Raw genomic sequence first — 24,227 nt, 5'->3', positions numbered from 1 at the left:
ATACAGCTGAGTATGAAGCCTGCATCATGGGCATGCATATGGCAATCGATCAGGATGTCGAAGACTTACTGAGTATGGGAGATTCTGACCTGATTATCCGACAAGTCCAAGGTGAATGGGAAACTCGGGATGTCAAACTTATCCCATACCGACAGCATGTGGAGGACCTCAGCAAGCGCTTTACATCAATAGAGTTCAGGTATATCCCGAGGTGTCACAATGAACTGGCAGATGCACTTGCTACTTTGGCTTCAATGCTACCCTACCCGGGCAACGCCCACGTCGATCCTTTGGAAATCCAAATCAAGGAAAGACACGGTTACTGCAATGTAATCGAGGCGGGATCAAATACGCAGCCTTGGTACCATGACATCAAGAGGTTCCTGAAGACACAAGAATACCCCGAGCACGCTACTGGAGATCAAAAGAGGACCATTAGGCGACATGCAAGTGGTTTCTTTCTGAGCGGTGAATTGTTATATAAGAGGACCCCGGACCTCAATCTCCTAAGATGTGTCGATATCGAGGAAGCAAGGAAGATCATGCACGAAGTACACGCAGGTGTGTGCGGACCTCACATAAACGGGTATGTCTTAGCGAAGAAAATCCTTCGAGCAGGTTATTACTGGATAACCATGGAAAAGGATTGCTTTAGCTTCGTTCGGAAGTGTCATCAGTGTCAGGTGCACGGTGATCTGATTCATGCACCTCCCACAGAACTGCATCCCATGTCTGCGCCTTGGCCATTTGTCGCCTGGGGCATAGACGTCATTGGACCAATCGAACCAAAGGCTTCGAATGGACACAGGTTTATACTGGTTGCCATCGATTACTTCACAAAATGGGTAGAAGCTGTCACTCTCAAGTCGGTCACTAAAAAAGCTGTAGTGGATTTTGTACACTCAAATCTTATCTGTCGTTTCGGTATTCCTGCGACTATCATTACAGATAATGCAGCAAACTTGAACAGTCACTTGATGGGAGATGTATGCGAGCAATTCAAAATAACGCATAGGAATTCTACTCCTTATCGGCCAAAGGCCAATGGCGCTGTAGAAGCGGCAAACAAAAACATCAAGAAGATTTTGAGGAAAACGATCCAAAGTTCCCGACAGTGGCATGAACAGTTACCATTTGCATTATTGGGGTATCGCACTACGGTACGCACATCGGTAGGAGCGACTCCTTATCTGTTGGTTTATGGGACCGAGGCTGTAATACCGGCAGAGGTAGAAATTCCTTCGCTTCGAACCATTGTCGAAGCGGAAATCGAAGACAGCGAGTGGGTCAAGACTCGGTTAGAGTAATTGACTTTGATTGATAAAAGCGAATGGCCGTGGTTTGTCACGGAAAGTTGTACCAACGAAGAATGGCCCGTGCTTACAACAAGAAAGTCCGGCCCAGGAATTTCGAAGTAGGTCAGCTGGTACTGAGGCGTATTCTGCCGCATCATGAGGAAGGCAAAGGGAAGTTTGCTCCAAATTGGAAAGGCCCATACATCATAAGGAAGATATTGCCAAGAGGAGCGTTGTATTTAGGTGATATCGAAGGAAATGACCCCGAAACAGCAGTAAATGCAGATGCAGTCAAGAGATACTACGTCTAAATTATACTCCAGTGGTCCTGACACATTTGAAAATGACGAAGGTTTTATTCCCCACTACTACCAAACACTACCCAATTCTCTCTACAAGACTTTGGGCCGCTTACAACAAAAAAAAAAGAAAAAAAAAAGAAAAGAAAAAAAACAAAAAACAAAACAAAACATTGATTGAGGCCTGAACTACGTTTGACTTGATTCCGAAAGGATACGTAGGTAGCCTCTCCCTGAGGTTCAGTCACACCAACAATAAAATACCATTCACCCTGAAATTGAAACTGGGGCACGTCGAGCAGTTTAGAAGTTAGTATCATCTACCTCTCTTTACCAAGCACGAGCCTTAAGATCAATTACCAAAGATAGTGGGAAACCAATAAGCGTCACAAATGGAGACCGGCACACTCTGAATTGAGAGAGATAAAATGAGAGAGTCTCGTCGGTGTAAACCTTCGGGCACCGCGAGGCGACGGGAGTAGAGAGACCAAAATGAGAGAGCTTGTTTAGCAAAAACTCACAAAGAGTGCTATCAAGCGATGACAGGAAGAGAAATGAGAGAGGTCAGCCAGCGAAAACCCGCAAAGGGCGCTGTTGGCCGAAAAGAATGACTCCACCCCAAAGAGGTCTCGGCAAAGTTCCACCGGTTTGGAATCACAGATCCGTTCTGGTTCAGGGAAACGCAAGTTCATGGAAGGTCAGGCGTCCAGTCCAAAGAGCATGTCATGAAATTTAAAGCCAGCGTTATCTTCCTCAGATAAGTCTTTCTCGTCCTGAAAGGGACACTCCTTTCTTTGTTTCTCTTCGAATCCCTTTTTATGTTTTAACCCCAAGTTCAGGATACACCGGAGAGGGCAGGTGGCAGGTTTGTTTTCACGGAATTCCGTTTCATGAAGGAAAACACCCCGTTTCGTTGGTACGTCTGTCCAAACTTGATAAATCATGATGTTTGATGGCGTTCGAAGTAAAGAGGAAAAAGAGAAATTCCCCCAGCAAGTCCGCCTTCAGACGAATCCCCACAGAGTCTCTCCTTGTACAATCCCCCACAAAGTCTCCCCAATATATATTAAAAAAAAAAATCCCCGTTGGAATTTCCCCAGCACATCCCCAGCGAGTCCCTTTGTAAAAATTCCCCAACAAGCTTACCCCAACCAAGCCTAGAAAGCCCGCTTCGAAACAAATCCCCAGCATGCCCCGTTGTACAAAAATCCACACAAAGAATCCACTTTGTAAATATTCCCCCCACAGAGCTTCCTTTTGTACAAATCCCCACAGAGTATTCCCAATAAAATCCCCGTTGAGAATCTCCAAGCAAGATGGGACACCAAAAAAAAGAGAAAAGAAAAATAAAAGAGAGCCTTACGAGGAAAATCATCACAGAATCTGGAAATACAAAGCATGAGCAGTCAAAAGAGTTTCGCCATTTGAATCCAATCAACGGCAGGACTTTGCGACAGAAATAAGGACGCAACAAAGCAACAGGAACGATCAAGGTCACCAAACCGACCGTCATTTCCGAACTAACAATTGTTCTTTGTCTGAAAAGTTGAAACAGGTATAATCCAAGACAACCGTGCAAGAAGCAGGTGTCACCAAAAGAAGAAGGTACACGGGTACAAGAAATACTTTGGCAATGATGAATTCACTCGAAAGGTAAGTTTCCACGAAACTCCCTTTTATCTTCTACTAAAACAAGAAAATTCAAAAAAAAAAAGGTCGTTTAGTATTCTCGAACTTTGTCCCCAGCCAGTCAGCATTAGGGTTTTAAACCCTAAACTGAGCTTTTCCAGTCAGTCAGCATTAGGATTTTAAACCCTAAACTGACCTTTTTCCTTTAATCAGCATTAGGGTTTTAAACCCTAAACTGAACTTTTTCCATTCAATCAGCATTAGGGTTTTAAACCCTAAACTGAACTTTTTTCCTTTCAGCCAGCATTAGGGTTTAAACCTTAAACTGAGCTTTTCCATGCAATCAGCATTAGGGTTTTAAACCCTAAACTGAATTTTTCCTTTTAGTCAGCATTAGGGTTTTAAACCCTAAACTGAACTTTTTCCATTCAATCAGCATTAGGGTTTTAAACCCTAAACTGAATTTTCCTTTAGTCAGCATTAGGGTTTTAAACCCTAACTGAACTTTTTTCCTTTCAGCCAGCATTAGGGTTTTAAACCCTAAACTGAACTTTTTCCATTCAATCAGCATTAGGGTTTTAAACCCTAAACTGAATTTTTCCTTTAGTCAGCATTAGGGTTTTAAACCCTAAACTGAACTTTTTTCCATTCAATCAGCATTAAGGTTTTAAACCCTAAACTGAATTTTCCTTTAGTCAGCATTAGGGTTTTAAACCCTAAACTAAACTTTTTCCTTTAGTCAGCATTAGGGTTTTAAACCCTAAACTGAACTTTTTTCCATTCAGCCAGCATTAGGGTTTTAAACCCTAAACTGAGCTTTTCCATGCAATCAGCATTAGGGTTTTAAACCCTAAACTGAATTTTTCCTTTAGTCAGCATTAGGGTTTTAAACCCTAAACTGAACTTTTTCCATTCAGCCAGCATTAGGGTTTTAAACCCTAAACTGAGCTTTTCCATGCAGTCAGCATTAGGGTTTTAAACCCTAAACTGAACTTTTTCCATTCAGCCAGCATTAGGGTTTTAAACCCTAAACTGAACTTTTCCTTCCAGTCAGCATTAGGGTTTTAAACCCTAAACTGAACTTTCCCTTTTAGTCAGCATTAGGGTTTTAAACCCTAAACTGAATTTTCCTTTTAGTCAGCATTAGGGTTTTAAACCCTAAACTGAATTTTTCCATTCAGCCAGCATTAGGGTTTTAAACCCTAAACTGAGCTTTTCCATGCAATCAGCATTAGGGTTTTAAACCCTAAACTGAATTTTTCCTTTTAGTCAGCATTAGGGTTTTAAACCCTAAACTGAATTTTCCCATTCAGCCAGCATTAGGGTTTTAAACCCTAAACTGAGTTTTTCCATGCAATCAGCATTAGGGTTTTAAACCCTAAACTAAATTTTTTCCTTTAGTCAGCATTAGGGTTTTAAACCCTAAACTGAACTTTTTTCCATTCAGCCAGCATTAGGGTTTTAACCCCTAAACTGAGCTTTTCCATGCAATCAGCATTAGGGTTTTAAACCCTAAACTGAATTTTTCTTTTAGTCAGCATTAGGGTTTTAAACCCTAAACTAAATTTTTTCCTTTAGTCAGCATTAGGGTTTTAAACCCTAAACTGAACTTTTTTCCATTCAGCCAGCATTAGGGTTTTAACCCCTAAACTGAGCTTTTCCATGCAATCAGCATTAGGGTTTTAAACCCTAAACTGAATTTTTCTTTTAGTCAGCATTAGGGTTTTAAACCCTAAACTGAACTTTTTTCCTTTCAGCCAGCATTAGGGTTTAAACCTTAAACTGAGCTTTTCCATGCAATCAGCATTAGGGTTTTAAACCCTAAACTGAATTTTTCCTTTTAGTCAGCATTAGGGTTTTAAACCCTAAACTGAATTTTCCCATTCAGCCAGCATTAGGGTTTTAAACCCTAAACTGAGCTTTTCCATGCAATCAGCATTAGGGTTTTAAACCCTAAACTAAATTTTTCCTTTAGTCAGCATTAGGGTTTTAAACCCTAAACTGAGCTTTTCCATGCAACCATCATTAGGGTTTTAAACCCGAAACTGAATTTTTCCTTTGGTCAGCATTAGGGGTTTAAACCCTAAACTGAATTTTTCCTTTAGTCAGCATTAGAGTTTTAAACCCTAAACTGAGCTTTTCCTTGCAATCAGCATTAGGGTTTTAAACCCTAAACTGAGCATTTCCATGCAATCAGCATTAGTGTTTTAAACCCTAAACTGAATTTTTCCTTTAGTCAGCATTAGGGTTTTAAACGCTAGACTGAGCTTTTTCCATTCAGCCAGCATTGGGGTTTTAAACCCTAAACTGAGCTTTACTATGCAATCAGCATTAGGGTTTTAAACCCTAAACTGAACTCTTTCCTTTCAGTCAGTATTAGGGTTTTAAACCCTAAACTGAACTCTTTCCTTTCAGTCAGCATTAGGGTTTTAAACCCTAAACTGAACTTTTTCTTTGGTCAGCATTAGGGTTTTAAACCCTAAACTGAACTTTTCCAGCCAGTCAGTATTAGGGTTTTAAACCCTAAACTGAACTTTTTCCTTTCAGGCAGCATTAGGGTTTTAAACCCTAAATTGAACTTGTTCCCTTTAGTCAGCATTAGGGTTTTAAACCCTAAACTGAACTTTTTCCTTTCAGTCAGCATTAGGGTTTTAAACCCTAAACTGAACTTTTTCCATTCAGTCAGCATTAGGGTTTTAAACCCTAAACTGAACTTTTTCCTTTAGTCAGCATTAGAGTTTTAAAACCCTAAACTGAACTCTTTCCTTCAGTCAACATTAGGGTTTTAAACCCTAAACTGAACTTTTTCCTTTAGTCAGCATTAGGGTTTTAAACCCTAAACTGAACTTTTCCTTTAATCAGCATTAGGGTTTTAAACCCTAAACTGAACTTTTCCATTCAGTCAGTATTAGGGTTTTAAACCCTAAACTGAACTCTTTCCTTTCAGTCAGCATTAGGGTTTTAAACCCTAAACCGAACTCTTTACTTTCAGTCAACATTAGGGTTTTAAACCCTAAACCGAATTTTTTCCATTTAGTCAGCATTAGGGTTTCTAACCCTAAACTGAACTTTTCCCCAGTTGGTCAGCATTAGAGTTTCAACTCTAAACTGAACTTCTCCCCAGCTAGTCGGTATTAGGGTTCCAACCCTGAACTGAGCATTCATATCCTCTTTCATCAATTTTATGAACTTCCTGGCGAATAATTCACGAAATTTTCCTAGTGAAACTGGGGCAGAAAATTTCGTTCGTTTGGTTTTCCTCGTAGGTCTAACCTCGAGCCACACAGATCGAAACGACCCACGGGATGAGTCTCAACTCAGAATCGAAGAAGAAAAAGACAAAAAGAAGATGTCCCGAGATACCAGAGAAAATGGAAGGCGGATCGCTCCAAAATTTGATTAAGGTCCCGAACTCTGCCAGTCGCGTCTCACTCAGTATCCCAGAGATTAAATAAGCACCTACAACTCGCAAGCATCAAGATTCAGATCGAAGTCTCCAAGCAAAATCAACTAAGACCCAAGATCAAGTCGCAAAAGAATCATAGATAGGGATCTTGTAACTAGAAGTTGACATGCATATAAGTATTTAGTTCAGTTTCAATCTTTCTTTGGTTGTAATAAGGCGGTCAGTAAAGCAACGGTGACAACAGCAACAGCAGTAACAACAAGCATTGCAATCCCATGGTAGTCCCAGCTATCAAGAATTTCCCGAACTACATTGACCTGATTCCTGTTTAGCCCAGGATATGTAGGAAATCTTTGAAGCGAAGATTCGGTCAAATCTTTCAAAACACGCTTCGCACGGAGTAGTCCAATAGGCAAAAATCGCTCATATCCGCTCACTTTATCTTTGCACGAAAACTCTTCGTGTTTCCGAACAAAGAGGGGCAGCTGTGAGCACGTGATTTTTGTTTTACGCGACAATCACTCCAAAAGAAACAAAATAATAGCAATTGGTCTTGCTGTACATTTGCTGGATTTTTACGTGGCATTTTTTGCTAGTTATTTGTGATTTTGCCCGTGGTTGTTTTATTCAAAAAAAAAATATAAAAAAGTATATGTCTATATGTCGTGTGAACCGTAATCCGTTTATTAAAAGAAAAATAAAATGTGTGCATCCTTCATTGTATTTTGTCATTAAGTGTTTAGTATAATTAAATGTTAATTGTGTGATAATTGTTGTCCAATGTTTTACATGGTATTATTTGGCAAATTAATTTAAGGAATTAAAAAGAAAAAAAAAGAAAGAGTTTCGGACTTGGTCCAGTCCGATTTTAAAACAAACAAGCCCAACAACCCAACCCAAAACCAAAATTACCCGGTCCAGTCCAGTTCAGCCCCTAACTATCTCAAACGGCGTCATTTGGGTCGTGCCTGATCTGGGTCGTTGATCTCAGATTGATCAACGGCCAAGATCACTTCCCCATAACCCATAAACAAAACCCGACCCATTCCACCCGGACCGACCCAAACCCCTTTAGGTTGAAACGACACCGTTCCCTATCAGCCAAAAGATCTTGACCCTTCATCTCACCCCATCCAACGGCCAAGAATCGATCCCTCACTAACTATATAAGCCTATAACCTTTACCCTGCCCCCCCCATCCGAACCCCCAGGCCTTAGTCGTCCCCTCTACAGACCTCAGTCCTCCAAACCCTAGCCGCCCCTGTATACCTTCGCCATGAAAGCCGGCGGCATGGACGCCGGTGCCCCCCTCCTTAACACCATAGATGCTCCTCACCGTCCTGGACCCAAATCCACCAACTACACATTTCGAATCCCCTCCCACCTTCTCGAATCTTCATTTGAAGATTCGAGTCGGAACCGGACTTACACCAATCGACCCCAGTTTCACACAAGATAGTCCCCGGACCCCCCTCGTGACCAAACCATGCTTGGTTTGGTCCGAATCTGACCAGGGAAACATGAATCCCAGATCTGATTTTTTGAACCCTAGGGTTCCTCGTGACTGGTCTGTATCCGTTTGAGCCAAAGTGTTTAGGGTCTAATGGACTTTAGTCGAAGTGTTCTCAGTGAGAACACTTCGATTAAAGCCCGTTCAACCCCAAGGAGGTTCTTTTCAAGTACGAGTTTGGTCTTCTGATTTTTCCAAGGATTTTTAAGGTAAGTTTGTTTCTCTTTGCTTTATTCATGTCATGTGTTTGTTAAAGGTCCGTTTGTATGGCCGAAATGTCTTGTTCAGTTTGTGTTTCGGATTTTCATCAACTGTAGTTGTCCACCTTGCCCGGGCCCTTGCATTTGGTCAAGTCCTTCTTCATTCACTAATAATATTTGTGTGGTTAAACTGCATAGTTAGTTGAATTCGAAATTGGTCGATTATTTAGTTCCCAAGGGCATTTTGTTTTGATAGTGTAATTTGAATCGCATGTTTGATACTGTTAGATTTCTAATCCTTGACTTTGATTGTATATGTTGTAATTAGTATAGTCTATTCGATACATGTCGTCGAATAGTTTTAGCTATTTGAATGGTAACATTTTGATTTGTCTTGCTGAACATTGTTTGAATCAAATTGAGAATCAACTATAGCTACTTATAATTGATGTATTTGAATCAGAAATATAAAAGGATTGGTTTTTGTAACTGCAATCTGAATTGGAGGGCATGTGCACTTGTGCACAACATGTGCATTAAAGGCCCTTTTCGGATTAAAATAGTTTGACAGCATATGCTGTCAGATTATATTCCTGCTGCCCATGTCTGCTTTTAGTTAATAAAATGGGAAAGAGGACTGTCAGGGAATCTCATGGGGGATTTGATTTTTTAAACATTGAGTGGAAAGACAGTAAGAAAGGGAGGAGGTTCTGATTTTCTAACAGGCTGTTAAAGGGGTGATTTTAGGCTTATAAAAGAGAGGAACTTCCATTAGAGAGGGGGACTGGATTGATTTTGAAAACAAAAATTTTGAAAAAAAGGAAAAGGAAGGCAGATTTTTAGACTAAACTCAGACTTTTGGAGATTTGATTGTTAGATATATACAGACAGCTACGAGAGAGGAAAATATACAGAAAATCAGCAACTGTTTCTTCCTTGTTTGTGTGATTCTAGGTTTGTTCAACCTGTTCAATCAACTCTGTTTTCTTTCAAGTATCAGCTGAGTTCATTGGTTGATTCACATTGTTTGTTTCTCCCAGATTCGGTCTGTCTTGGAGCTTTGTTTCTACTGCATTGTTTGCTGCTGTCTTTCTGCCATTTTTCCATCGGCTCTAACTGTATCTTGCACTGGGAGCTGTTCTATTTGTTACCTGCTGTTACTGCTGCTGTTTCTGTTGCCATTGTCATTCTACTGACTTCCTTTCTTATTCGATTGTAAGCATTCCCAGGTACACACTCCTGAAACCTTGTCGGCTGAAAGTTTGAAGTTTGAAGCTGAAATAAAGAAATGAACATCTGTTTACTTTACAATCCTTGTGTTCAAAAATTGTTTGAATGGTAGCTTGGTCTGTATTTGTTTAAGTTAGTTCCAACCACGATTGCTCTGTATGAGTTATGCACATCTTGATTGACATATCAGATAATATTGTTTGTTAGATCAGACGTATTTTCAATGTGTATAACCATTAGGTTTCGATTTAGCTATGACAGTATAATATAGAATCGTGGCAAGCATCTGTATGTATTTTGTCTAGACTTTTGAACTATCAAATCTGTTATATTTGGTTCCATTTAATTTCAAGATAAATGTACCCCAAGCTAATTCTCATGTGGTGTTACTTTAACAGGATGGCCATGTATGCCAACCCTCTTGTTAGATTACTTGTTCCTATATAGGTTCGATATGGGTTTCGATATAGATTCACTGTTTCGAAATAATGCGACTACTTTTTGAGTTCAATTAATAGTAGTTTTCCTAATAAACAACTGATCTCATTTATCAAGCCCAAATGAGCTAGTTTTAAAATTCAAACTGGAAGGTCGTTTAATGTAAATTTAGTGTACGTTATTAGTTTGCTTGCAATCCCCCTTAGCAAATTAACAAAGTTCATTCACTCCTTGAAGACAAGGCATGAGGTAATTCTCATCTCATAAACAACCAATTAGGTAATCAAACAAAATTCGGATTCGTCAAACATAGTAGATATTTAGTATGTAGTTGCTTAAACAAGTAAGTTTGGTCTTTCTCTTTTATTTTTAGAGACAAATGTAATAGAAATGTAGTCGCTTTAGGACATCCTTTTCTAAAATAATGAGACGAGCCTCGCCAAATAAAAATGCAAATTGCAGGGCCCTCAATAACTAAACATAATAAATATTTAGAATTCAGGACAGGCCGTTTAGTAAACTTCATGGCCTTTCCCAAAAGTAACAATACACTAGTTGCTTTAGGAGCACCTTTAATAATTTAACCTTCTTAAACACGGGTGCACATTGATGTGACCCAAATCCAAGTCTCAACGGAGTCAAAATGTGTCGACGACCACGGGTGCATTGATTGTGACGTGGTTCGAGATGCATTTTCACGACGTTGCAATTCTATAAAAATAAATGATAATAATAAAAGCGGTTTAAACTTAATAAAAGCACGTAAGTCATAACATGTATTTAAATCAGATATTTAACCATTATAACAATTTAAGCGACCGTGCTAGAACCACGGGATTCGAGGGTGCCTAACACCTTCCCTCGGGTCAACAGAATTCCTTACTTAGAATTTCTGGTTCGCAGACTTCATTTGAAAAAGTCAAATATTTTCCTCGATTTGGGATTCAAGATAAACCGGTGACTTGGGACACTAAAAGCCAAACCTTTCCCAAGTGGCGACTCTGAATTAAATAAATAATCCCATTTCGAATATTGTTACTTAAATTGGAAAAACTCCCTCGCGCATTTAACCCTTCGGGGCCGGGCGCGCAAAAAGGAGGTGTGACATTAAGTTGGGTAGATTTTTATTTTCTATTATAACCATGGTCCTTCAAGAAAGACAAATGCCCAAGGGTATTATTGAAAAGATTTCAAGAGAAGGGTGATTTTGTCAATTTGATTATCTCTATGTATGAGTAATCTATATTTTGCTTTTCCCACAAGGAGGTAGTATAAAATAATATAATAACTCATGTATAAGCTTATACAAGAATTACTTATATCAGGAAAGAAAACAGTAACCAAACAAAGAAATAAAAAATGTATAATTTATACCATGTGTTAGTTTATATGAGTTCACCAACTATAGAGTACCTGGTTCTCTATGAGTTTCCGTTGAGAATACTAATGAAGCAGTAAGTAAAAGAGATACAGGATTTTTACGTGGAAAAATCCCACTCAAGAGGACAAAAATCACGCAGGCTTTCAACTTCACTAACTTGTAATCACACTATTACAAACACTTTGTAATGACTCTATTACAAAGACTTTAACTCAACTAACTCGTGATACACTTACCACAAGCCACTTTGTCACTTACTAGTTATAAAGACTTTAACTTATGGCTAACTCTAGTCACAACACAAACTTAGAAGGTTTGTGATTTTGGGTTTCCTAAAACACAACTTCTAAGAAAGCAAGATAGGAGTTACAATAAAGAACAAATACAATATTACAACTCAACTACGGATACCCATAGACTCACTGTGAAACTGATCTTTTAGTGGAGTTGTTTTCTTATTCTTGACACACTAGTGACTTCAATGCTGGATCAACACTTTAATGCTTGAGAGAATATCATTGAATTCTCAAGTGAATATCTTGTGTCTTGCACCATGTTGTTATACTAGCAAACATATCACAAGGATGATGTCAATTCTCGGTACACGCCTCTTCCCAATAGGAAGTGACTGCTGCACTGTTTGATGTACCTGCACTGTCGCGTGTACAGTTGTAGACAGTCACTTTTTGCAGTTGCTTTCCAGTTGTATCGTTGACTTGTACTTCTGTCAAAAAATACCAAGGGATCAGGTCCCTGTCGTGTTCCTCTTTGTAGCAGTTCGTTAGCTGGAGTTCAGGCCGAACTTCGTTCATTTGAAATGTGTACCAAGTGAGTGAGGTTCCCTATCTGGTTCTTTACAGTTAGTTTGTTAGATCATCAAAACATAAGGAAAAGACATTGAAAACCCATCAATTTCCTCCTTTTTGATAATGACAAACTTAGGCATATTTAAAGCAGAAATAACCATGAGGTACCAGGAACTTCACAAGTTCCCCCTGACCTTTTGGTTTTGATTCCCCCTTCATCAGATCCCATGTTTCAATAAATTTTCACAAGTTCCTCCTTAATTAGATCCCCTGTTTCAATCAATTTCCGTTGCATATAGTACTATACTATACATAATTTTCTTTCCTCTTTTGGCATCATTAAAAATACACAAGCAGGCAAACAACATAAAGAAGTCTAACACAGCCAACTCATGCCACATATGTGCACACAACATGACAGAAAAGAGAAGCCAAAGGAAAACAACAATGTACAAGCAAAAAGAGGAGTTGTTTCATTGATATGAACAATAGACTGAGCAAAACAGGAGCAGTAATGTTGAAATCCAGCATGTCATCAACAACAAGACAAACAAAAATAGAAACAACAGCCACAAAACATCATAACTGGTCACTAGGAGGTATCTAAGAGGCACTAGCAGAGGGAGACTAAGAGAGAGAAGCAACAAGGGTCTTGAGAACTAGGTCCAGTCAGGCATTTGCAGATAGCTGGTCTTCAAGCAGTTTTGCGCGAAGCTTATCATTTTCCTTTGTCAAGCGGACAACTTCTTCATTGGTGGAATTAATTGAACCTGATCCTTTAACAACTCGACTGAGTTGAGTTTCTAGTATGGCATTTTGAGCCCTTAATCTTTTGATCTTTTCAGAAGCAGCATTTTGAGCATTGATCAACTGAGAAATAATCGAGATGCTTCCACAAACCTTTTCTATGCACTCACATTCTTCCAGAGTGGTTTTAGAGAAGGTTTGCTTGCACGTGCCCTCTTTGGGATTACCCAAAGGAACCTTGTAAAACTTAAACACTTGAGTGAGAAGAAAGCCATATGGAAGCCCATGATTCCCACCTTTAAAGTTTGCCACATTTTGCATATGATCTATCATGATTGCTGGTAGATTGATCGGGACAAACTCATCAAGAGCCTTTATTAAGACTAGATCAGACTTTGTAGCAATAGACCGCCAATCAAAACGAGGTAAAAGCACCTTATTCACCAGCTCAAAGAGAAGCTGATACTCAGGAAGTAGTACCTTCTTATGTACTTGTTCCCCATGTTGAATAGCTTGCTCTTCATGATAGCTCTCCTAAAGTTAGCACCACATACACCTTTGACAGAGGACATTCCTTCACATGGAATTTGGAGAACCTTCCCTAGAGTTGAAACATCAAGTACAATGTCTACTCCATTTACTAGCATGTAGATGTGATCCCCCTTAACAGTGAAGAGAGATGCGTAGAAAATTTGTAGCGCATCTTCGTACACCGTAGGCACATCCTCCTAAAACAAGTGCTACCATTGCTGAAATTCCACTATCTCTAGAATTTGCCTCATACCTGCCATTTATGAGATTGCCGGATCAAACATACGACCCCACAAGACTTTCTGAGTTCTCATTCTCTCATATAAAGGACCACTATCACTAGGTATGGTCTTCAGAGAACCAGGTTCCCCTACAGTTTCCCATTTTCATTTTCTAGATCCTTCAATAGACTTCCCTTTCTAACTTACAAACCCCACAGTATCTCCTTCAAACATAACTTGCTCAACTACATTCTTCTTAGACTTACTGCTACCCTTCACGGATGTTCCACTTTGTTTTTCAATAGCTTCATCGGAAGCTCCATCCACAGAATTCTGGATTTTTATAGATCGTTTTACTAAGGAACTGAGTTCCTCTAGAGCACCTTTGTCAACCTCAGCCACTGGAATGCTTTTTTTTAGTCACAAATTCCCCTTGTTTCATCAACCTCTTCTTCTTTGTCTTGACACTCCTCTTACTTTTCTGCAAGGTAGACTCTAAAGCCTCTTTCTACTGCAACCTGGTAGTGGGTGACTTGGAAGAGGATTATAAGGTCTTAGGATAAACAAGAGGTTCCTGAGTTGATTTATCTGGAAGAGAATCAGGGCCTCCAACAGGTTTTTCTGTGACTGTTTCATGGACTGGAGACTCGAAGAGTACCATGGTTCTTTCATAGCCTAGGAATGAAGTTTCTTCCCCTTGATACTCAGACAAGAGATAGGTTTATTCATTCAACAGACTCTCAGCAGCGATAGCCATGATATTGTATGCTACTTCCTTTTCTAGTGACTCTGTGAGAGCCGCTGAGTCCAAAATGAAGGAGTTCAGATACTGATTAGTATCATCCTCAGAGACCTCTGCCACTTAAGAGGTAACACTTCCTAAGTGTTCTTTGGTGAGATCAGAGGAATGAGGATAATGGGGTTTTCAATATATGGAAGGGAGACAGAGTTTGACAGAAAAGGAAAAACAATAGGAAGTGAGGAGGAAATAGGTGTGGGTGCAGTAGCATTGGAAAATGTGGAAGAGTGAATTTCTGGAGATGACTTTAAGGATGATAGGGAAGTGGGAGTAGTGTTAATAGTGGGAGAAGGAAGCGATCGTTCGATTGCCATTGTAGGAGGATTTGGTAGGGAAGTTGAGTGAAAGAGAAGTGAAGAGAAGATCACAAATATACAGAAGAGATGAAGGTTCATGACTTGTTGTGAGGGAGAAAGAGAGTTTTATGGGAAGAAGGGCTAATGATGAAAAAAGAGAGAAATGGGTTCTGAAGGGTCTTGAAAACGGCGGTAGGTTTGTGGGAAAATGTTATCGTGCAGAGGAGGTGAAAAGATTTGAAAGACAAGACATGACATGAAGACTTTGAAAAGTCGGATGATGTGGCAGTTGAATTAATTTTGTTAACCTTTTTTGAGAAAGCATGCAAGACAACACATTACTACTAACTTGTGGTACAGGAACCTGATGCCCGAACAGTTTTTGAAAAAGATTTTAGCAGCTCTTCTTTCACAGTTCATCATTGTACATTTAGTTTCTATGATCGGCATACATGTTTACCTGCAACGATATCGATGTGAGTTAGTCTTGGCCAGAAAACACTTTAGCTAGTTTTACCTGAAGGAGATTGTCCTAGCCAATTGATGAGGTATCAAGTTTTCAATTAAGCTTCAACAGCCCCAGCTTTACCCTATTTCTTTTAAAATGTTCCTCGCTCAATACCTTTGGAGAATATATCTGCAATTTAATGTTCTTGTGCAGCAAAATCTCATACAGATAAATCCCCCCACCCTTTTTTTAATTTCTGAGACAAATATATCTAACATCAACAAGTTTGGTCCTCTTGCTGGACCAGATTCTTTTCCATGTTAAGAGTGTCTGCTTCAGCTGTTGAGAGAACCGCTGGGTTGTATTTCCTCGTACCCCATGAGATGCTTTGATTTCCTCGAAATTTGCTGTTTAACCATTAGACTATGAAGAGAGAAGACGAAAGAATCTACTGCAAGCAAGGGCAGAACTACAAGTCTGATTACGGATTCGGCAGAAACTAGTAGCTTTATGTATAGAAAAATTGGAATTTTTTCTTATATATACTACAATACAAACTTATTTACTCGTGTCAGTTAATTTGAAACTCATAAATTCAAAATACTAGCTGTGACGGTAAGATGTCTTCCATCTGGTGCCCAGCTGAAACCAGGCGTGTGTTTCTTATTTTTTAGGATATTTTGTGTGAATATTTTTTTTTTGATTTGAGTATATTTTACTCAATTATAACTAGTATTAACATCAAAAACCATATGGATTTCATAGAAATCGCAAAGGTTTTTCAACAAACCCCAATTTCTCCAAAGCTAGGTTTTTTCTAATACAAGGTAATGTAATTACACTACTCCCTCTTCAATAATGGAGTTCAAATGATGTTATTAATTGTATTTGGGTATTGCAAATGTGATTAGAACATAGTATTATTAGATGTAACCCAAAAAGTGGGCTTGTGAAAGAGATGATGAATAATAACTTAAAGCTAAGGGAATAATTAGGGCAACTGTTTTAATAGCTCTAATGGATCGTGAATACCATGTTTGGGATAATAAAAGGACTTTAATTACGGGAGTAATTGGGCACTGATTTTGTGATTTGCTGTAATAAAAGAACACTTGAAGACATGTATAAATTAAATAGAAGTTTTCAAATGATTTCATGAACTTGATGGTGATATCAATGTGAAGGGTAGACTGCCTACACCACATTCTCTTGGCACTCTTTCGTAAATGAGGGATGCTTTGTGCACTGGGTTGTCTTTTTTTTTTTTTTATGGTGATATTGATGTCAATTTGTTTGAATCTAGCAATAGACTTCCACGGTTATAGGGCATCACATTTTGTGGAGATTAGAGGCTCACAATTGATGCAGAAAGAAAGCCATTTAAACTGATATACGAATGTAGTACCCAATATCTCCAAATCTTTGAAATCTTCCCAATTATAAGAAAGTAAAGATAATTTCTTGATCAAGAATCAGTTTACAGGTTGTATTCGGTTCCTTCTCTATAAGTAGCAGATTTTGTTCAATAATTATGGGCTCAAAGTCCTTTTTAGTTACTTAACTATCAATTTATTACTTTAATCAGTTCTAGTGCATACAATGAAGTTCCTAATTAAATAGTAATAGCTACTATAAGTTATTGGATGTTAACATGGCTGAAGAGGTGGTGAAGATGCTTTTTCATGTGTTAGCATTTATTACTAGATCTTGAACATCTTTTCAATCTCTTTTTTTTTTCCTAACATGAAGCTTGCATAACAAAGTTGATAATTAATTCTTGTATTATATTCTTAATTAGTTTCAATAATGTAGAACTGTTAGCATTAATATCTTCTCAATAGTATAAATTTAATCAGTTTCAATAAAGATAGATCATATATTGCTGCAAAGATCCAACCAACAAACGCATTTCCCTTCATAGACTCAATGGAGAAAACATTCTTGTTAGCATTTTTATTGATATCTCTTCACATTATAGCAACTTCATGCTTAGCCATGAATATAAGCACAGATCAATCTTCTCTTCTTGCCTTAAAATCCCACATCACTTCAGACCCTTATCGCATTCTCTCAACAAACTGGTCTTCTAGTTCTACCTCAATTTGTAACTGGATTGGAATCACTTGTGGCTCGCGCCATCAACGAGTTACTGTGCTGAATATTTCAGACATGGGCTTGACTGGTACCATCCCACCACAACTTGGCAACCTTTCTTTTCTTGTTTCACTTGATCTAAGCTACAACAATTTCCAAGGTGAACTTCCACCAGAGTTCACTCATTTGCGAAGATTAAGAGCCATTGATCTTAGTTTCAACTTCTTGTCTGGACAAATTCCTCAGTTATTGGGTGATTTAGATGACCTTCGAATGCTCTCTCTGGAAAACAATAGTTTCAATGGGTTTATTCCTTCTTCTATCTCTAAGATGAAGAATCTTGAATTCTTGAATCTGAAGTACAATAATCTAGAAGGAAATATTCCTATAGAAATAGCAACTCTTCAGAGATTGAAACAGTTTTCCTTGGGATACAATAAACTCAATGGATCCAATGTGCTTTCCATGTCCAATATCTCAAGTACACTAGAAATTTTGGATCTCAGAAATGCTAGTTTAATTGGTGATTTCCCTTCTGATTTATGTCGTCGTCTTCCCAGATTACAAAAGCTTGGACTTAGCTCCAATATGTTAAGCGGAGAGCTACCAAGAAGCATATCTGAATGCTCAGAACTTCAAGTCCTATTGTTGTTTCAAAATAACATTGTTGGAACAATTCCAAGAGAAGTAGGTAACTTACTACTGCTGCAATATTTGGATCTTGGACAAAACAGGTTAGAAGGTAAGTGTTCTTACCATTTTTCGTGGGAGTTTAACTTATACAATTAGACTTCTCTATAACATCCATTCACTATAAAAGCCAAATTTTTCTCGAAACCAATTTTTATGTTATATTATAATATATATCTTCCATAATAGTACTTCACTATAATAGCCAAAAAATATCGAAACAAACGAAACTGTTGTAGAGAGGTTTGACAGTATACACTAAAAGAATAAACAATTTTATAACCTGTTTGGCCAAGCTTTTTAGCTTGGAGGCTATATCTAATAGTGTTAATTTTTCAAATAAATGCTTATTTTAGAAAGATGAGGTGTTTGGTTAAACTTTATAAATTTTGCATTTATATTAATTAAAAATTATAATATACTTTGCAATTTTATAATCTTTCATTGTGGACACTTAAAATTGTTTATCTAATTAAATACTATTAATCGTAAAGGTCGAACTGCTCGCACAAGAAAATAAAATTAGTACAAGCAACTCATGGATTAATCACCTCATTCCACGAGGTCAAGTTCGAATTGGTCTATTATGACAACCAATATGTTGCTTAACCCTATGGATATATAAAAAAGTCTAAAATATTTATAACAACAACAACCACCCAGCATAATCCCACAAATGGAGTCTAGGGAGGTTAGTGTGTACGCAGACCTTACCCCTACGCCGAGGGTAGAGAGGTTGTTTCCGAATAGACCCTGGGCACAAGAAGATGAAATGCGACAATAGAAAACAACAAGGTCTAATATATTTGTATGTATCAAATTTTCTCTTTCTTTGATATATTAAATTAGGTTAAGACATTTGAAAATTTTATTAAGTTAGTTAATCTATTGAATGATGATTTATTAGTATCAAGAACTCAATTTAACCAACAAACGATTGAAATTTAATCATTAAATTTAGTTTTGTCTGAAGTAGTACTAGCTTTAAAATTCCATTTCAAGAACTATGTTTAGTAAAATATGTAAGAATTACTATACTTATTATTTGAAGAGATATTAAAATATTTTCACTTATGTTGGCCAATTGCGAATATAGTATTATTATATATGGTTTTGTTTGATTTTCCATGAGTATTATTGTATAGAAGTTAAATTAAGTATATGATTTTGTGTAAGTGATATTTATGTTTAAAAATTTGACAGGCACAATTCCAAATGAGATTGGTCATCTTCATAACTTGAAGGAATTGTTGATGGAACAAAATGCATTAACGGGCTCAATCCCTGAAACCATATTCAACATTTCATCGCTTGAAGTTTTATCAATGTGGGACAACCAGCTTGAAGGACCTCTACCAAAAAAAGTTGGAAATTTGACTATGCTTAACATACTTGATCTTGCAAATAATACCTTGACAGGTATGGAAAAATATTTAAACCACGTCCATTTAAGAATTTTAGGTTTTTGGATACTTCTGCTTATAAAAGGGCAAAAGGAATAACCCGGTGCACAAAGCAACCCGCGTTCACGCAGGGTCCGGGGAAGGGCCGCACCCCAAGGGGATGTGATGTAGGTACCGTACCTTGATGCAAGCATCAATGGCTGATTCTATGCCTTCAAACCGTGACCTATAGGTCACACAGCTATAAACCTCGGGGATAAAAGAGCCAATCAATCCAATGATCCCCATCTTCCGAAAAAAAGAAAAGGAGGAGACAACTTGACCGTTGCTCCTAGGCTCCCCTTCTGCTTATCCTAATATTTATTTTGTTGCAGGTGTAATTCCAGATGAAGTTGGTAATCTTCAAGAGTTGGTTGGCCTTACATTGTATCTCAATAACTTTAGTGGACCTATCCCTATTGGTATCTTCAATATCTCAACCCTTAGAGCTATTTCAATCACAAATAACCGCATTTCAGGTAAAATTCCTTCCACTATAGGCAAAGGGTTACCTAATGTTGAAGGAATTTATCTATCTGAAACCAACATTAATGGTGTTTTACCTAGTTCCATCTCAAATTTGTCCAAGCTTGCTGTTCTCGAACTCGGTGGAAATGAACTTACGGGTTCAATTCCTGAGTCTTTAGGAAATTTAAGACAACTTGTAAGTCTCAACTTGTATGGTAACTCCTTCAAAAGTGACTTGAGCTTTATTACGCCTTTGGCCAATTCAAAACACTTGTATAGATTGACATTGTCTTTCAATCCCCTAAATGCAATGCTTCCGAAATCCATTGGCAATCTTTCTTCTCTTCAAATGTTTGAGGCAATAGGTTGTAACCTCATGGGCCATCTTCCAAATGAAATAGGAAAATTGAGAAACTTATCTTCTTTGTTCCTGGAAGATAATGACTTGACTGGCGTTGTCCCAACGTCAATAACTTCTTTGAAAAATCTTCAACGGCTTTCACTTGGTACAAACAGATTGAGTGGTTCTTTCCCAAATGGTTTGTGTGAGCTATCCAACTTGGGTTTGCTAAACCTTTCACAAAATCAAATGTGGGGAAGTATTCCGAGTTGCTTAGGGGATGTGACTTCTCTTAGGGAGATTTATCTTGATTCCAATAACTTCACTTCTAACATACCTTCAAATCTATGGAACCTCAAAGATACTTTGAAGCTGAACTTGTCTTCTAATTTCTTCAATGGGTCTCTACCACCAGAAATTGGAAATCTCAAGGATGCAATACTTTTGGATCTTTCCTGGAATCAAATCTCAGGCAACATTCCTAGTACAGTGGGAGGTCTACAAAAATTGATTCAATTATCATTGGCTCATAACAGAATTGAAGGATCTCTTCCTGACACTATTGGGAAACTTTTAACTTTGGAAGCATTGGATCTTTCATATAACAATATATCTGGTGTGATCCCAAAGTCATTAGAGGAACTTAAGCAACTAGGCTCCTTTAATGTCTCATTCAACAGGTTACACGGGGAAATTCCGAATGGAGGACCGTTTGTTGATCTCCCTTACCAGTCTTTCATGTCGAATGAAGGATTGTGTGGTAACCTTCAAAAGCATGTCCCAGCTTGTCCTTCTAATAATCATTCTAATTCAAAGAAAAGAAGACTCGTATGGATTGTCGTTGCCTCGTCAGTTATATCTGTAATAGGGCTTGCTTCAGCAATAGTTTTCATGTTGATGAGACGTCGGGGTAAAACAGTCAATGCTGAAGATGAGTGGTTGCCCGAGGTAGCACCGCAAAGAATTTCTTACTATGACCTTCAAAGAGCAACTCAGGGCTTTGATGGAAATAACCTGCTAGGTAGTGGAAGTTTTGGTTCTGTTTACAAAGGGACATTGGCAGATGGAATGATAGTAGCTGTTAAAGTTTTCAATGTGCAGATGGAAGGTACATTTCAAACCTTTGATAGAGAATGTGAAATCTTGCGTAATCTTCGTCACAGAAATCTCATTAAGATCATTAGCAGCTGTTGTAACTTGGATTTTAAAGCATTGATACTTGAGTACATGCCAAATGAGAGTTTAGACAAGTTGCTATATTCTCGAGATTATTCTTTAAATATAATGCAAAGATTGAATATCATGGTCGATGTTGCATCTGCTCTAGAGTATCTTCATCATGGTTACTCAGTACCAATTATTCACTGTGATTTGAAGCCGAGCAACGTCTTACTTGACAACGACATGGTGGGCCACCTGAGTGACTTTGGCATTGCTAAACTTTTAACTAAGGAAGAATCTATTGCTCACACTACAACCTTTGCAACAATTGGTTACATTGCTCCAGGTGAATTCTTTATTTAACTTGTAACCGTTAAGGTTATGGATTGGTGAGTTATAAATGTATTTGCTGACATTATAATTTTTCTTTTTAGAGTATGGTTCGGAAGGCCTTATATCCAAGAGGTCTGATGTTTATAGTTATGGTATTATGCTGCTGGAAATATTTACCAAGAAGAAACCTAATGATGAAATGTTCACTGGAGATTTGAATTTGAGAAGCTGCGTGCATAATTCGCTTCCTGATGAGTTGGATCAATTCATAGATACTGACTTACTAACGTTGGATGAACAAAACTCAAGTCAAAAGCTACAATGTCTGACATTGATTATGGAGTTAGCCATGAATTGCACAGCCAATATTCCAGGTGAAAGGATGAACATGGTTGATGTTGTAGCAGCATTGAAAAAGATCAAACAGAAGCTTTCTTCCTATTATTGAACGACTAAACGACGTAACATCAGGTACTTTCCATATTCCTGTGGGAAAAAAAGGCTATAAAAGTTCAGTAGCATTTAACCATCAGTAATTGTTTCCTCCAGTGTCATTGCAGGAGATTGTGTGACTATTTGAAGTTAGAAGGATGGAAGCTACAATTTTGGAGAGTACTCTACAAACATCACAGCCATATTTGTAGATTGTTCAGGTGGCCAGCATTGTGTCCAAAAATATTAGTAGCATTACATTCCGTAGTTTTTCTACCAAATGTAGTTCCTAAGATGTCTGCCCATAATGCATAATTAGAAAACACCGGAGGAACTGTCAAAATCGTTGGTTTGTCAAAAAGCTTCATCTTTGCTCTTCTTTAGCTAGGAGGTCTGCCATCCGATTCTGTTCTCTGTAATTATGGCTGATGATTGGTTTCCTCAGTCAAGCCATCAATAACTTGCATTCAAAAATAATGGGTTTATAAGGCAAGTGTCCTGATTCCGACATATTAATAACTTCCATAGAATCTGTGTTAATGTGGAGTGGAGTCAAGTTTAGTTCCACTGCAATGTTGAGACCCTGAAACAAAGAATTTAATTCAGCCAGGTTATTCATGAAGCCTACTACCCAATCACCTTTGTTCTGATAAATGTATATTCAATAAGAAAATTGTGAAGATTAATACAAACTATGAGTTTATGCAAATTGAGAACTCATAAACTTAAAATTCTGGCTTCGCTTCTGATTGAGATGAGACTCTCTATAATGTATAAACACAAAAGGTAGCTCGTGAGGCAAAGATAATCCAAAGCTTTATAAAGAGACAAAAGAAACATCGCTCATATAATGTGGGCACTTAACTAATGGTACTTATCTTGCCTTACTTTGTACCTTTGTGAGCCTAGTCTGGTAGGATTTTTGTCTAAGATAGCTAGTGGCAATGTCGTGTCTTACTATTTTCTCTTTTCGGTGCAGGACCTATTTACTAGTCATCGTTTTTGCTTTGCATTTTTCTTCTGCTTTTTATGTTCCTATTTTCTCTATGATATCTGTAGTGAAACTAATATTGTCTCCTTTTGTCTTTTTATTTCTCTTGAGCCGAGGGTCTTTTGGAAACAACCTCTCTACTTCTTAGGGGTAGGGGTAAGGTTTGGGTACACACTACCCTTCCCAGACTCCACTTGTAAGATTATACTTGGTTGTTGTTAACTAATGGTACTTATTGTCATATATTTTTACTTCACATTTATAAATAAATATGCAATACATTGGCTCATTGATATATTGAACCATTCAAAACACTCTCATGGTACCATATCACCCTTCTTTTTTTGTTGATAAAATCAGTCCAATTTAATTTTCACTTCATCTTCATATATTCCTTCATTGTGAGTTGTGATACTGACTTTGAATTCTCATGCATTGTAGTTGCTTTACGTTACATGTACCTTAATGTTCTTTCTCAGTCTTTCACGTGAAAGCAGTGGCGTAGCCAGTGTAAGCACGTGATTTTTGCCCTATATAAAAATTACTCCCAAAAAAATTCAAAATAAAATAATTTTCCTTTTGTGTGCAATTTTGAGAATTTCGTGGCATTTTTGAATAATTATTTGTATCTGTCTGTGCATGTTTATTTGTTAAATTAATAAAAAATACAAAAATATGTCGCAAATGCATTTAGAATTTAATTCTACAATTAGGAGCAATTAAGTTTGTTTTACAAAAATGAAAAATCACAAAACATAATGTATGTTTGCATTTTTAGTATTTAATGTCCAAATTGTGTGATTTTTTCGTAATTGCTATTTAATTATGTGTTAATTGTTATTGAGAATTAATTTGCACTTTTATAAATTAATTAAGTTCTATAGGATAATTTAGGATTTTTAGAATTTAGTTTTAGTTTAAGAAAAAATAAAAGAAGAAAAAAAGAAGCATGGGAAATAAGAAGAAAATCAGATTGGGCGACCTTTTAATTTAAATCAACCAGGCCCAAACCAAATAAACTCCTACCGGGTCGACCCGAC

The 24,227-nt window shown here is 37.7% G+C and overlaps 1 protein-coding gene across 1 annotated transcript; it reads left to right on the top strand.

Annotated features, from left to right (window-relative positions):
• The first annotated feature begins 17,053 nt into the window (after window positions 1-17,053).
• Window positions 17,054-22,812, top strand: LOC104233676 (probable LRR receptor-like serine/threonine-protein kinase At3g47570). Its single transcript, XM_070163286.1, has 5 exons — window positions 17,054-18,072; window positions 19,224-19,439; window positions 19,798-21,777; window positions 21,866-22,235; window positions 22,314-22,812. Exons 1-4 carry the CDS (start codon window positions 17,163-17,165, stop codon window positions 22,210-22,212), a joined length of 3,453 nt encoding a protein of 1,150 aa, XP_070019387.1. The 5' UTR covers window positions 17,054-17,162; the 3' UTR covers window positions 22,213-22,235; window positions 22,314-22,812.
• The last annotated feature ends 1,415 nt before the right edge of the window (window positions 22,813-24,227 follow it).

This window comes from Nicotiana sylvestris, chromosome 12 (genome assembly GCF_000393655.2).
Source record: "Nicotiana sylvestris chromosome 12, ASM39365v2, whole genome shotgun sequence".
Taxonomy (NCBI): domain Eukaryota; kingdom Viridiplantae; phylum Streptophyta; class Magnoliopsida; order Solanales; family Solanaceae; genus Nicotiana; species Nicotiana sylvestris.
This window is presented reverse-complemented; position numbering and strand designations above follow the sequence as displayed.